The 13416-nt window shown below is 33.1% G+C and overlaps 1 protein-coding gene across 2 annotated transcripts in view; it reads right to left on the reverse strand.

The window, feature by feature from the left end:
• Positions 1 to 2095: 2095 nt before the first annotated feature.
• LOC145243616 (splicing factor 3B subunit 6-like) overlaps positions 2096 to 13416 on the reverse strand; it is a 35938-nt gene continuing 24617 nt past the window's right edge. Inside the window, exon 4 of one of the 2 annotated variants that reach the window (XM_080106636.1) lies at positions 2096 to 2669. In XM_080106636.1, coding sequence (XP_079962762.1) covers positions 2577 to 2669 — 93 coding nt within the window. In that variant the 3' untranslated portion in view covers positions 2096 to 2576. The remainder of the gene's footprint in view (positions 2670 to 13416) is intronic. The other variant, XM_080106637.1, reaches the window with a different exon arrangement.

The raw sequence follows: 13416 nt of genomic DNA on the forward strand, positions 1-13416 counted from the left end.
AGGTTATTATTTTTTCAACACATTAAAAACAAGGGAAAGGAATGGGCTGGGCCGAAGAGAAAGAGCGACGGAAAGAGTGAAAGATAGAGTAACGGTTAGAAAGAGAAGGAGAGAAAAAGAGAAATTTTAATATAAAAATGTTACACACTAATTTCTTCTATGGCTTTGGGCAATACAGGGTCGTCCTGCTAGTGTCTTAAAAAAATGTTTTTGTTACTGTTATGAATGCATCCTTTTTATTGTAAATTAAAAATGTTTTTTCTAATCTATTTTTTAAAATTCAATTTCACTCATAGCTTTCCATGTGTCCTTATCACCCAGTCTGCCACTGTTATGAAAATGGTGCTCTCTCTCTCGTGCGATTCTTGAATGAAAATGCAAACCCACATGACAGAATTAAAGCAAGGGAGGTAATCCTGCATTTTACAGAAAAGGAATTAGTTCCCTTTGATTGCGTTATGTGAACTCTGTACAATGCATGAACGTAATTTTGTGAAGTGTATCCTTTGACAACATACTGGGTTGTCTCCCCCTACATATGGGACGAGTTGTACAGCAACTGTATTAGGAATATCACGTTGCATGGCAGTGAATGCTGGGCCTTCATCCAGTCGTCCTCTCTTGCACGACTAAAGTGCGATGACAAATCTATAATCAGAAGAATCTACAATGTAAAATCAAACCGAATCCAACACGTCAGATTGGAGAATTTGGTGAAAGCACTACATTTGCCCAGCACTAAAGCTGTCCTCAGAACGAATCAGTTATACTGGGATGGAAACGTGGAGTGTTTACATTCCTGGATAAAACGTTGTCGAAGCAAAGAAGTCTTTGATTGCATGGAGGTTAGTGAAAGAAAAGTTGTAAGCAAGTGATTAGACAGGACTGGTGAAAGTTGGAGGAACTCGATCTGCAACAATACCAATCGAGATGAAATCCCCCTCCTCTTGGTGTATGTGTGTATGTGCACACGTGCAAAGTACAGCACACACACACAAAAAAAAAAAAAACTTGAATGATGATGTGCTACTAATAATTAGAAAAAAAAAAACAAAAAACATTTAAAATAATTTGAAAAAAAAAAAAAAGAAAAAGAAAATGTTGAATTAGTGAAAAATCAATTATTTTCAGTTTTCAGAAAGAACCCTCATAAAAGTTAAAAGGAAATCAAAACAGAGAATTAGAAAAAGAGAAAGAAAATAGGAGAAGAGAAAGAAGATAAAGCAGAGAGGGAGGACGTGAAAGAATAAAATCCAGCCAAATAGTGTTGACAAAGTATTTTGATAAAAAAAAAAAAAAAATCAACCTTTTTTTCTTTATTAAAAAAATAAACAATAAAAAACAATTTTGATGACAAAAAAAAAAAGAGCTACCATTCACGGAAGGCTATAGAGATTTAAACGGAAATCTGCCTTTTCTAGATTAAGAACAAAGGGCAGAGAACTCACATCTGACAAATGACTTGCTTGTTGCTAGAGATAAATAAGAGAAAAAAAAACTCATTCATTGTTTTTCTTACTCATAATATTCTTCCTATTCCAGCAATAACAATTCCTTTTGAAGTCATGTCTTTCATGGTCAATATAAAGAAACGATTCATTCTTCCCGTTCATACATAATCATCATCGTTAGTCAAACTTTTCTGTAATTTTATTCTTCTTCTCCGCAACCGACATAGTGTTGCTCATCTCGGTCTTTTCTATAAATACTATCACTGCAGGTGTTCTTCACAAAAGTCTGATCCATTCCCTGCTTCCCTTGTTTCAGCTCGTTTAATTCATTGGTCTAGTGGTCTCCATAAATTTGCTGTTTTGATACCTCATTGTAATACAGCTTCTCATTCAAGTAACATTTTTTTCAAGATCTGAAGATTTGTGAAACTCTCTCCCTGCTGACTGTTTTCCTCCTAACTATAGCCTTGATCTTTTAAAGACTAAGGTCAATAGCAGTCCCTGTCTTTCGTTTCTGTTAGCTCCTTACATTAAATATCTTCATGCCTTGTTTGGAACGATTTCCATAAAAAATAAATAAATAAATAAAAAAAAATTTACAAATTTAGATTATTAAAGCAAAATAGAAAAGTTCAACAACAAAATAATTTTTTTTAAAAATCATATTTTTTATGATTGATATTTTTTCTACAAATTCAATGTACAAATGTATTTTGCAGTTGGTGAATAAGTCGAAAGTCTAGTTTCAAGAAAAAAAAAAAAAAAGAAAAAAAAAAAAGACATAAGTTGGATTTTTTTCAACAGACTCTTCACTTCCAAGATAGATACTTGGAGCGGAGCAGTAATTTTTGCAGAAGTTAAGAGTCAGTTTTATTAAAACAAACCCATGAGTTGAAGATCTTTCAGTCGACTTCCTCACGTCTGCTATATGTTTAGGCAAATACTGATGAACACCATATGAAATTATTATGGGATGGATATCCAAGTTTTGCCCATCAGTCCCACCAACATTGAAGACAATGACATCAAAATGGTGATAATGATTTAAATAAAAAAAAAAAATTTATGCAAAGCGGTCTCAAAAAAAAATATCCAAGTCCATGTTTATGAGTTGAAATGAGAAATTTATTTCTTTACGTCTGGTGTACTAAGTCCGTATTTCGTTTTCATTTTGTCTAAATCTTCTTTCTTCTTTTCTTGGTCAATTCTTTTAAATGCCTACAAAAATAAAAAAAAAAACAATATCGATTAGTTTGTTTTTTCTTAGGGCAAATCAACATATTTTAAGCGATTTAATGGTTAAACACACACATAAAAACTAGTGTGTGTGTATATATATATATATATATATGTTATTTATTTGTTTTTGTGATACGTTTTTGAATGAACTCAATTATTTATACAAAAGTGCATTTTTTTTTATTTTTTTATCTAAATGCGAGTTGGGAATAATTTTTCCTTTTACTAAATTGATATCTCCAAATGGGGAGCGGCATATATATATATATATATATATATATATATATATATATATATTATATATGTTTTTAAATATAGTTATCCACTGACATGTGTTTTGTTGTCTACGACTATTCAGAGTGCTGGAAAATATATATATATACGTATATATATAATAATAGTAAGCATTCCAAAGCCAAAGACGTGTTTGTTTATTTCACATTTATATTATCTTATTACTTATGTGTCTTACATGTGTTTCATTGAATGATAGAAATTTACCAAACAAATCACGAATCTTCAAAGACATAAGTTCCTTATAAAACAGCCCCCTCCCCCCGAATTGAAAAGGATAAGTAATGGTAAAAGAAGTGTTAACTTTTTAAAATCATAAGAGAATATATATATACATATATATATATATATATATATATATATATATATATATATATATATATATAATATAAAGCTAAATGTGTGTGTGTGTGTGTGTGTGTGTGTGTGTGTGTGTGTGTGTGTCTGGTCACGAATAGGCTCCTATATGGTTGACTATTTAAAAAAACTGATTACATATAATGATAGATGTTCGCGCCTGGTCCACAAAGTATGGAAACAAAAAATTTAAAAAAAACGTTTACAAGTGTTTTTGACATAGATGTACACTTTGATAATTATATTTCAGTTTGAGCAAATATGGTATAATAAAATTATGGAGTGTTCGTTCACACCTGACCTCCATAGAATGGAAATATGTCAGAAAGTTTAACAAGGTTTTTTAATATAGATCCACAGAATATTGTGATAAGTGTTTCAGTGTGAACAGGTATTGGTATAATAAATTATGGGGTTTATCTATTTTATTGTTACTTTCATCATATTTTGCTTTGGTTTTGATACCCCCAAATCCGAAGCTATCTCTTTACAACCCTTCCTTTTCATAACCTATCATACTTTCATAAATCAGTCCATTTTCTGTAGGCTGTTTTTGAACCCAGTCAACGACAGGTACTTTTGCTAGTATACACACACACAAAAATCTGGCCTTGATGGAGGGCAAACCAAAACTTGCTATGGTTTCAAATAATCTGAAATAACAGCAAGGGGAGACTTGATTCCAAACATTTCTCATACGTTATGTCTCCCCTCTTTTGGAAATAGGATACAATTATGAATATCTCCAGTATCAAATAATCCTTATACACCGTGAAATTTACTTTATGTATGAAAACCAAAGAGAGGGGAGATATAACATATGAGTAATATTTGGAATCAAATCTATCATTTAAAACCATAGCAACAAGTTTTAGTTTCCCTTCCATCAAAGCCAGAAGTTTTGGGGAAATATCAGATATTTTGTAATTCATATGCAAAACTAGGAAAACAAATGACTATGATTGGAACATTTTATGGCTGTAAAAAAGTGCCAAAAAATAGGCTCTGGATGATCTCCTTAATATACAACCTTTAGGTCAAATGACACATAACCTACTACACAATTAAGGTCATTACCTTTCCAACAAACCTTCATTTATTAAATTCTGATCAATAGTTGCTGAGATTTGAAACTTAGAAAATTGCCAAAAAAGGTGATATCTCTCTCATATATATATATATATATATATATATATATACACGCACACACACTCGTAGCCAAATTGAATATTGAAATGCTCATATCTTTGGTTCTATGGGACGAAACTCCATGAAAATTCGCAGGCTTTTTGAAGATACTATTCTATGATTAAAATTTTCTGACACCTGGCAAAAAAGAACCTATATTTTGAAACCAATAAAATATGCCCAAATTTGCCTACATTTATATATCTAAATGAATAAATTTTTTTTTTTCGTTTACTATATTTACATCAAAACACCCTAGGATTATTTAATTCAACATTTCAATATATATATATATATATATATATATACACACACACACACACTGAATGGAACACTCCTAAAACACACCTATCCAGACGTTTCATTTGCACAATAATTTTTAAAATCGTCTCTAATAAATGTAGGATTCATTTCTAATTTTGATCTCCAATTGTCTGATATATATGATAGCCTGCTTCAGTTTTGACAAGGCTATGGACATCCACTGCAGGGTGGCTGCATGTGAAATTTTTGTAGCAAGAGTTGTGCAATCTCCAACCACAACTCTCCTGAGTCAGGAGTGGTAAGTGGAGGTTCAGAATGACTGGAAACAGTGCCAAGATAATCAGGGAGCACATACCCCACCTAGAATTCCCAAATGATCACCAATCCGGTACTAGCTGGGCTTAACATTGCTTAACTTTGGTGACCTGATGAGAACCGGTGTATTAACATGATTATGCAGTTGTGATACTATAAAGTGGACCCGAGGTGAACCTGAGTTACTAAGTGCTGAGAGGGGTGGGTGGCAATAAAGGAATATGAAATGTCTTATAATAAACAAAGAGATGGGAAGTAGCAAACAATGAATCTGTAGGTATTTTTACATCGAGTCTTTTTGATTTGACAATGACAATAGAAACCTACAGAACAGATAAAATAGGGAAGGGCAGCTTCTGGTAGCTGGGGTCGGGGTGGGGGACTTCAAATAGCGACACAGAGAAGACAGTTGACAACCAGATGCTGTTCATGGCGGATGGGAGCTGATAGCGACAACGGTTGGACAGTCTTTAGAGTTGACTGCAAAACAGAAATAGAGACGAATTGCAATCGACAGACGAACATAACATCAATAGAATGGGGAGAAGACACACAAGTCCAACCGTAAATATCGATGTGAAACATTGACGCTTGTGTTTTTCGTGTTTGTTTTATTTTAATATTTCTACTTTGTGACCCGCGTGCGTTCTGTCGGCAGCTGCCAGTGTGAACCAAAAGATGATGACACGGCCAACGAGAACAATGAAGAGCTGGAGGTAGTAAACCATAGCACACAACTATGGGATCGGCAACTTGTCGAAGGGAAGGCCACGTGCTGTCACACAGTATATATTTACGTGTCTTACACGTGTTTCATTGAATGCTAAAAATTATAAAGATACACACAATAGTTTTGTTTGGATTAATATTACTAATAGTATTAATTAATTAAAGTGATTTACTGAAAAAGTTTAACATTCACAAAGTTTTGGAAATTCGAATGATAACTTCCAGTTAAGTTTATGCATACACACGTTTAAACACAACTTGCATTAGTTTGGAATAATTATTTTTGTTGTTGTTTCAATAAAATCAATAAAATACGAACATGTTCATGCAGTAAATTACATCAATGTTGATATATAAGGTTGGTGCAAAACTAATCTTTTTATATATATAGTTGAACGTAAAAAAAAAAAAATGGCATTTTGCACCAACCTAATATATGAAGTTTTTGATAGGGTATAATATATATATATATATACATTCTGAACCTCCACTTACCACTGCTGACTCAGGAGAGTTGTGGTTGGAGATTGCACAACTCTTGCCACAAAAATTTCACACAGACTTTCTTCAGGATAATGTAATGCAATAAATCTACTGGTATGCAAATCAAGTGATTATCGGTCTTACAAAATATTATTGGATGTAATATTTTATAAAGACAATCCCAGCTAAATGAAAATTGTTAGGAAATATACTTATTGAAATGTATTCTTTGTCTTGAAATTCAACTGTTTCACGTCATAAAATTTAAATTACTAAATTATGATTATATAAATGGTTTTTGTTTTGATTTTTTTTAACGATTGTAATGTAAACCACTTAAACAGATGAACGATAAAAACGAAGCAGTAAGTCGTCTATGGCAACATAGCGGAGGGGATTAGGGCGCTTAACTGAAATACATAAGGTCCAAGGTTCGAATCCTACCAACAGTCAAGCTACGCTGATGAGGAGTAGGACTCCGAAACACGCGTGTCCGTAGATTACTGTTTTTAAAAATAATAAATAAATAAATATATATATATATATATATATATATATATATATATATATATATGGTAGCTTCCTTCAGTCTTGACAAACTATGGATACCCACTGTAAGGTTGCCTGCGCATGGAATCTTTGTGGCAAGAAGTGGCAATCTCCAACCACCCTTCTCCTGAGTCAATATTGTGAAATACCAGTGGCAAATGGAGGTTCAAGACGACTGGAAACAACGTTAAGTGGAGAGAATTCCTAAATGGTCACCCATCTGGTATTAGCCAAGCTCAACGTTGTTTTGCTTAACTATTTATATACGGCATAATCATGTTGACACACTGGTTCTCATCATATATATATATATATATATATATATATATATATATATATATATACATACACACGCACACACACATTGAAATAGAACAAAAGTCATACTTTCTTATTTTACACACACACAGAAACAGAACAAAATCAGCTTTCACAACAAACATATTTTCAAATATTGTAATGATATTTTAATTTTTCTTGAATTTATTCACCGAAAAGAAGTCTTATAATAAAGATGAAACATTGATGGACATATAACTTGGTTTGTTCCATTCTCATCTCTATCTCCCCAAGATTGCGATGGGCATGGAATATGTGCCTATATAAAAAGATGGCTTTCCATGTGGTAGGGACATCTCCAGAGAAGATCCTAACTTACCCTATATGTGCTTCCAGGTAGCACTTGCTCAAACTACTGCATTTATATTTGCTCTCTATTGCTCCCACAACAGCGGAGTTACTATCTTTAAAAGCATATCTGAGAAAATTGGCTGCGCCCTATCTGCTTATCCTTCAGTTCATATTCATGTCTGTGGAGACTTCAATGTTCACAATGTGGAATAGTTAACTCACTCAAACAAGACCGATGATGAGGGGAGGTTCTGTCATGATTTCTCCATTGCTTATGACCTCACTTAGATTGTTCACGAACCCACCCGTGTTCCCGATACTGACGGCCAGTATGCAAGTCTCCTAGACCTCTTTCTCACAACTTGTCCCGAACTGTGTTCAGCTTCTGTTCTGTCTACACTTGGATCTTTCGACCACTCAGTTGTATCAGTTAAGACAAAAATAAAATATAATAAGTCCCCAGATGTACCTCTCCATCGTACAGTATATCAATACTCTATGGCTGACTGGGATAGCTTCCGCACATTTATATCAGATCTACCTCTACGTCCCATGTTTAAAAAGGATGTGTCCTCTATAGCATCAGACCTGACAGAGTGGTTAATAGTAGGAATAGACCGTTTCATACCCTCGAAAAAATTACAGCAAAAACCTAACAGCCAGCCGTGGATCTCTCCGGAATGTGCTGCTGCCATTGCGCATAGAAATCACTTTTTCCATTGCTTTCAACGTAATAGAGGAACTGAGACTAAAGCCGCTTTCAGAACTGCCAGCAACCATTGTAAAAAAGTAATAAAGAATGCAAGAGAGTTGTATGCTCAGTCCATCAAGTCCAAAGTAGCTGAGCAGTGGCTTGGTTCCCACCAGTTTTGGCAAATAGTAAACAGAATCCTGAACAGAAGCGTGTGCTCTATCCCAACTATCATAAATGGACCTGAGGTAATCTCTTCAGCATCAGAAAAAGCCAAACTCTTTGCAGCTAATTCTACCCTTTGCGAATAAGGCTGCCAACCTTCAATATTTCCTCCTGTATCAGAAAACATGCTATGTGATATACAAATATCTGTATGTGATGTTGCCAAGCTAATCAAAAACCTTGATTCCAGTAAAGCAACCAGCCCTGACAGTATTCCAATTATAGTACTCAAAAGACTTCAACCAGAACTTGCGCCCATACTTACAAAACTGTTTAAACGTTGTCTTAAGGAGAATTGCTTCCAGTCACCCTGGAAAATCTCATCAGTATGTCCTGTATTTAAGAATTCAGGTGATCGCTCATCTCCCTCACAGTACAGGCCAATAAGTTTCCTGTGCGTCATGAGTAAGTTGCTGAAATCTGTGTTAAATAGAGAAGTAATCAACCATCTCAGCAAAAATAACCTTCTTAGAGACACGCAATATAGTTTCTGTTCTGCTAGATCTACAGCAGATGTACTTACAGTTATATCTCATAGGATTAGCGAATCTCTTGACGGAGGCTACTTTTCTAGGGCAATTACTCTTGACATATCAAAGACCTTTGATAGAGTATGGCATAAAGGTTTACTTAAGATCTCCAGCTATACCGTAGCTGGAAATGTCTTCTCAATTATTAAATCATTTCTCTCTGATAGGTTCATAAGAGTAGTGGTTGATGGGCAGAAATCAGAAGCTCTTAGTATTAATGCTGTAGTCCTTCAGGGGTCCATCCTGGGCCCAACTCTCTTCCTGATGTGAACAAGTTTTTGAGGATCCGTTCCATATAAGTTAACAAATTTACCGAATCTCCATTACTAACGCTTACTATACTGTCCAATTTCTACTGTACACTGTTTAACCCTTATTCTCGAGTGGCCTCTTGGCCTTGATAAGTGGGGATGCCTATGTAAAAAAAAAAAAAAACTCATCGGAATACTATTTCCATTATTCTCATCATATATATATATATATATGATAAAAAGGATAGAAATTACTATCAGAGCAGTAGCAGAAACTTGCCATGAAGCAAGCGAATAACAGATGTATTTTGAAAGAAGAAGCTTACCTTATAGGCTTGTATATAATGATGTTTATCAGCTGTTTTCACTTGTGAAGTAATTCATTTTGGATAAAGTTAATATTTGTTGTCAAGAAAGAAAACACACTTAGTTTTTTTACTTTTATAGAATGGTTATTATCTTTTCTTTGGGGAGGGGTATTTCATTGCATTTCTTAGTTTATTCACTGAAAACTTTTATGTAATCATGTTTTTTTGGGGGTGTATTTCATCTTACAGAAAATACACGTCATTTATAATACACACACACACACACACACACACACACACACACACACACACACACACACACACACACACACACACAGTTGTTGGCTTTGCTAGTTTGCTACTGAAAACATTAATTTAAAATAAACATTTCGCATTCATAACTTTGTCGTAAACATGAAACAGAATCTTTCATGTAGTCATACGGATAAACATTTAATCTTTTTATTTGCGATTTACAAATAGATTGCAACTTGTTTAAAAATTAAGTTAGTCCCTATAAAGAAAGGAACAGTTAAATACAAATGTTAAATATTTGTCCAGGAATAAGCAATAAAAATAAATTATTGAATTAAAAAAAGAATAAAATACAAAATGTCCTTTTTATCCGACGTTACCCGGGATCGAATGACGAGCAATAAATGTTTCACACTCACTTATTTTTTTTTTGTCATTAAAATCAGTGCAATCACTCATTTTTCAATTAAATCGATTGATTGCCTGCTTGAGTTGGAGACCCATTGTAGTGCACCGGGAGGAAACTTCACATGCTTCCCTGCAATGGCTTAAGTCCATGATACATTGCACTGTAGAGAACCTACTGTTGATTTTATAAAATTCTTTTTATATATAATGGCTTGAATTAAAGTTTAAAAGTCAAGTATTATGGTTCAATTGTACTCTAAACAGAAACAATCATTTTGAACACGCCCCTGTCATATCAAAGAACCTACTGTTGATTTTATATGTCGGGTCTTTCGGCTTGTGTGGTAATAAAACTTCTCAAATGCACTTGTGATTTTAGCATGTATAAGGTGTTAACTTTGGTGAAAATGGCTTGTTCCTTCTTTTATCGGATTATTTTGATCATCGATACTTAGCAAAGACATTCCGATACAATACCTATCTAAGAACACTGCCAGCCACATAAAGTACCTATGGGTGGAATTTCATAAAAATTGGTCTAGCTGTTTTGGAGTCCATAGGGAACAAACCCACACACAAATAAAGTTTGTTTTATGTAATAGTCGATATGCAAATTAGTTAATCTTGCAACTACATTATATCTTGAGTTTAATCTTTGCAAGAATATATAAAAGACGTGCAAATCTTTTGCTCATGGGAATTAATTTCACTCATCCGAGCGTGGGTATTCTACATGTTTATATATTACTACTATAACTACAGTTTGATGAATTCTGTTTCCAGCTGCTGGGGTTGAACACTTTGTTGTGTTACCGTTGGTGGTTGCTCTTCAACCATCATGATCATTGACCAGCGTGGAGGTCAACTTTAATGTTGTCCAGCTGTGGGTCGATCGGTAGAACTGCTGACTATCAATGCAATGGTTCTAGGTTCAATTCTTGGCTTAGGAGAGGTGCTAGTCTAGTGGCACTGATGAGTTGTGATACAACGAAACAGGACTATATGTCAATGACTACAAATATATATATATATATATATATATATATATATATATATATATATATATATATGTATTTATTATTGCTCGGAAATGTTTACTTTCACCCCTCCTAAAACTTTCTTTTTGCTATGATCACATAACGTGAACAAACAGACAGGAATATGTCTTTATTATAATATATATATATATATATATATATAAAAAGGAACAAACCGAGTTATGTGTTCATCAACGTTTCATCCTTATTTCAGAGGAAGTCGCGAAATAAATACAGAACATTGATGAACATATAACTCGGTTTGTTCCTTTTTATTTCTCTATTTCGTTGGAATACTATTTCCATTATTCTCAATATATACACACATATATATATATATATATATATATATATATTATATATATATATATATATACACACACACACATTTATTTAAAAAACTATACATACATATTCCAAAGACGAACCAGCGGTTTCATTGTATTGAACCAGCTATCTGTGGCTGATATGAAATCAATATGGCTCATCAATGTCTTCGGAAAAGCAAAACAAAATGAAAATCAACTAACCTTGTTTATTTTCATTTTATTTCGCTTTTCCAAAGACATTGATGAGTTGTATTGATTTCATATCAGTCACAGATGGCTGGTTCAATACAATGAAACCGCTGGTTCGTCCTTGGAATATGCATGTATAGTTTTCTAAATGAATATTTTTATTTGCAGCTCTCACATTCACAATGGAGCACTTTATTTGATTTCTTTTCATTGCTTCCTGACACGCTATATATATATATATATATATATATATATATATATATTAGTGCTGTGATGATTAATCAGAATCTGAAAAATCGGAATTTCTAGAAGTATTGGAATCGGAAAAATTAGTAGCTACTTTTCAATGCCAATAAACGATTCTTTTAAATTTTTTAAATTTTTTTTTTATTTAATTCTGTTAAAAACAAAATCTTCAACTGCTGGTATTAATGATAAAATAAATATTTATTGACTTTTAACTAATAGTAAAACTAAAATCAATAGATCATCTATATAGAGAAAAGCGAAAATGTGCGTATGTATGTTCGCTTTTTGTGTAGGTCTTCAAAAGGTGAATTCTCAAGGCCGTCGCTCATTTTAAAAACTGTTTTTATCACGTTTAAATGATAATATCTACGACTTAACAAGGGGGGGGGGATCGCCTCTCTATTTAATATGCCCGTCTTTGAAACGTTAAATATTCGATATTTTTGGATCGGCACGTGTAGATTCATCTTTTTTGTATAAGAAAAGCGAAATTGGATTCGAACCAGATGTAAATGTCACCGTTAACTATCCAGCAGTAAAATGATTTGGCCTCATTAAAAACTGCGATGTTTGACATTCATTTTTTTTTTTTTTTTTTTTTTTTTTTTTTAAATCGCTCTTACATTGACTATCGCTGTAGCTCAGGTGTTCAGGCTCAGCCTATGAGCCTCATACCTCTTGGTTCGAGCCGACCTGTCACCAAGCCCCACCCCCCATTTTTTTTTCTTTCCATTTAAAAAAAAAAAAAAAAAATCACTGTTTTTTAATAGTTTTTTTAAAATATTTAAACAGGGTTAAGTTTCCTTTTGCTTCTTCTTTACTCCCCCAAACGCACACACCTACAAGCACCTGGGTAACGCTGGGTATCCCTCGCTAGTCGCTTATAGGTGTATTTTTGATGCGTGAGAAAAAATCTGCACAGTTAACATGTTTTTATTATAATTGAGAAAAATAACAATTCTATAGTTAAATATTTAGAGTTTAAAAGAATCAGAATCTGGAATTTAGTAAAGAATCAGGAAAAATATCGGAATCGTCCCATCATTAATATATATATATATATATATATATATAAATTTTATGAACTTCACTTTTGTATAAGCAATATCGCATGAAGAGGTCTCTAGTTACTTCTAACTGGCTGACCAAAACATACTCATGAATGTGTAGAGATATATAAATGCTTATACAAAACAAATAAAAAAAGTATATATATATATATATATATATATATATATATATATATATATATATATATACTAGCAAAAGTACCCAGCGTTGACTGGGTTCAAAAACAGCCTACATAAAATGGACTCTAATTTATTAAAGTATGATAGGTTATGAAATAGAAGGGTTGTAAAGAGATAGCTTCGAATTTGGGGGTATAAAAATCAAAGCAAAATATGATGAAAGTAAAAATTAAATAGATAAACCCCATAATTTAT

This window comes from Euprymna scolopes, chromosome 22, assembly GCF_053919585.1.
Source record: "Euprymna scolopes isolate OS-2025 chromosome 22, ASM5391958v1, whole genome shotgun sequence".
Taxonomy (NCBI): domain Eukaryota; kingdom Metazoa; phylum Mollusca; class Cephalopoda; order Sepiida; family Sepiolidae; genus Euprymna; species Euprymna scolopes.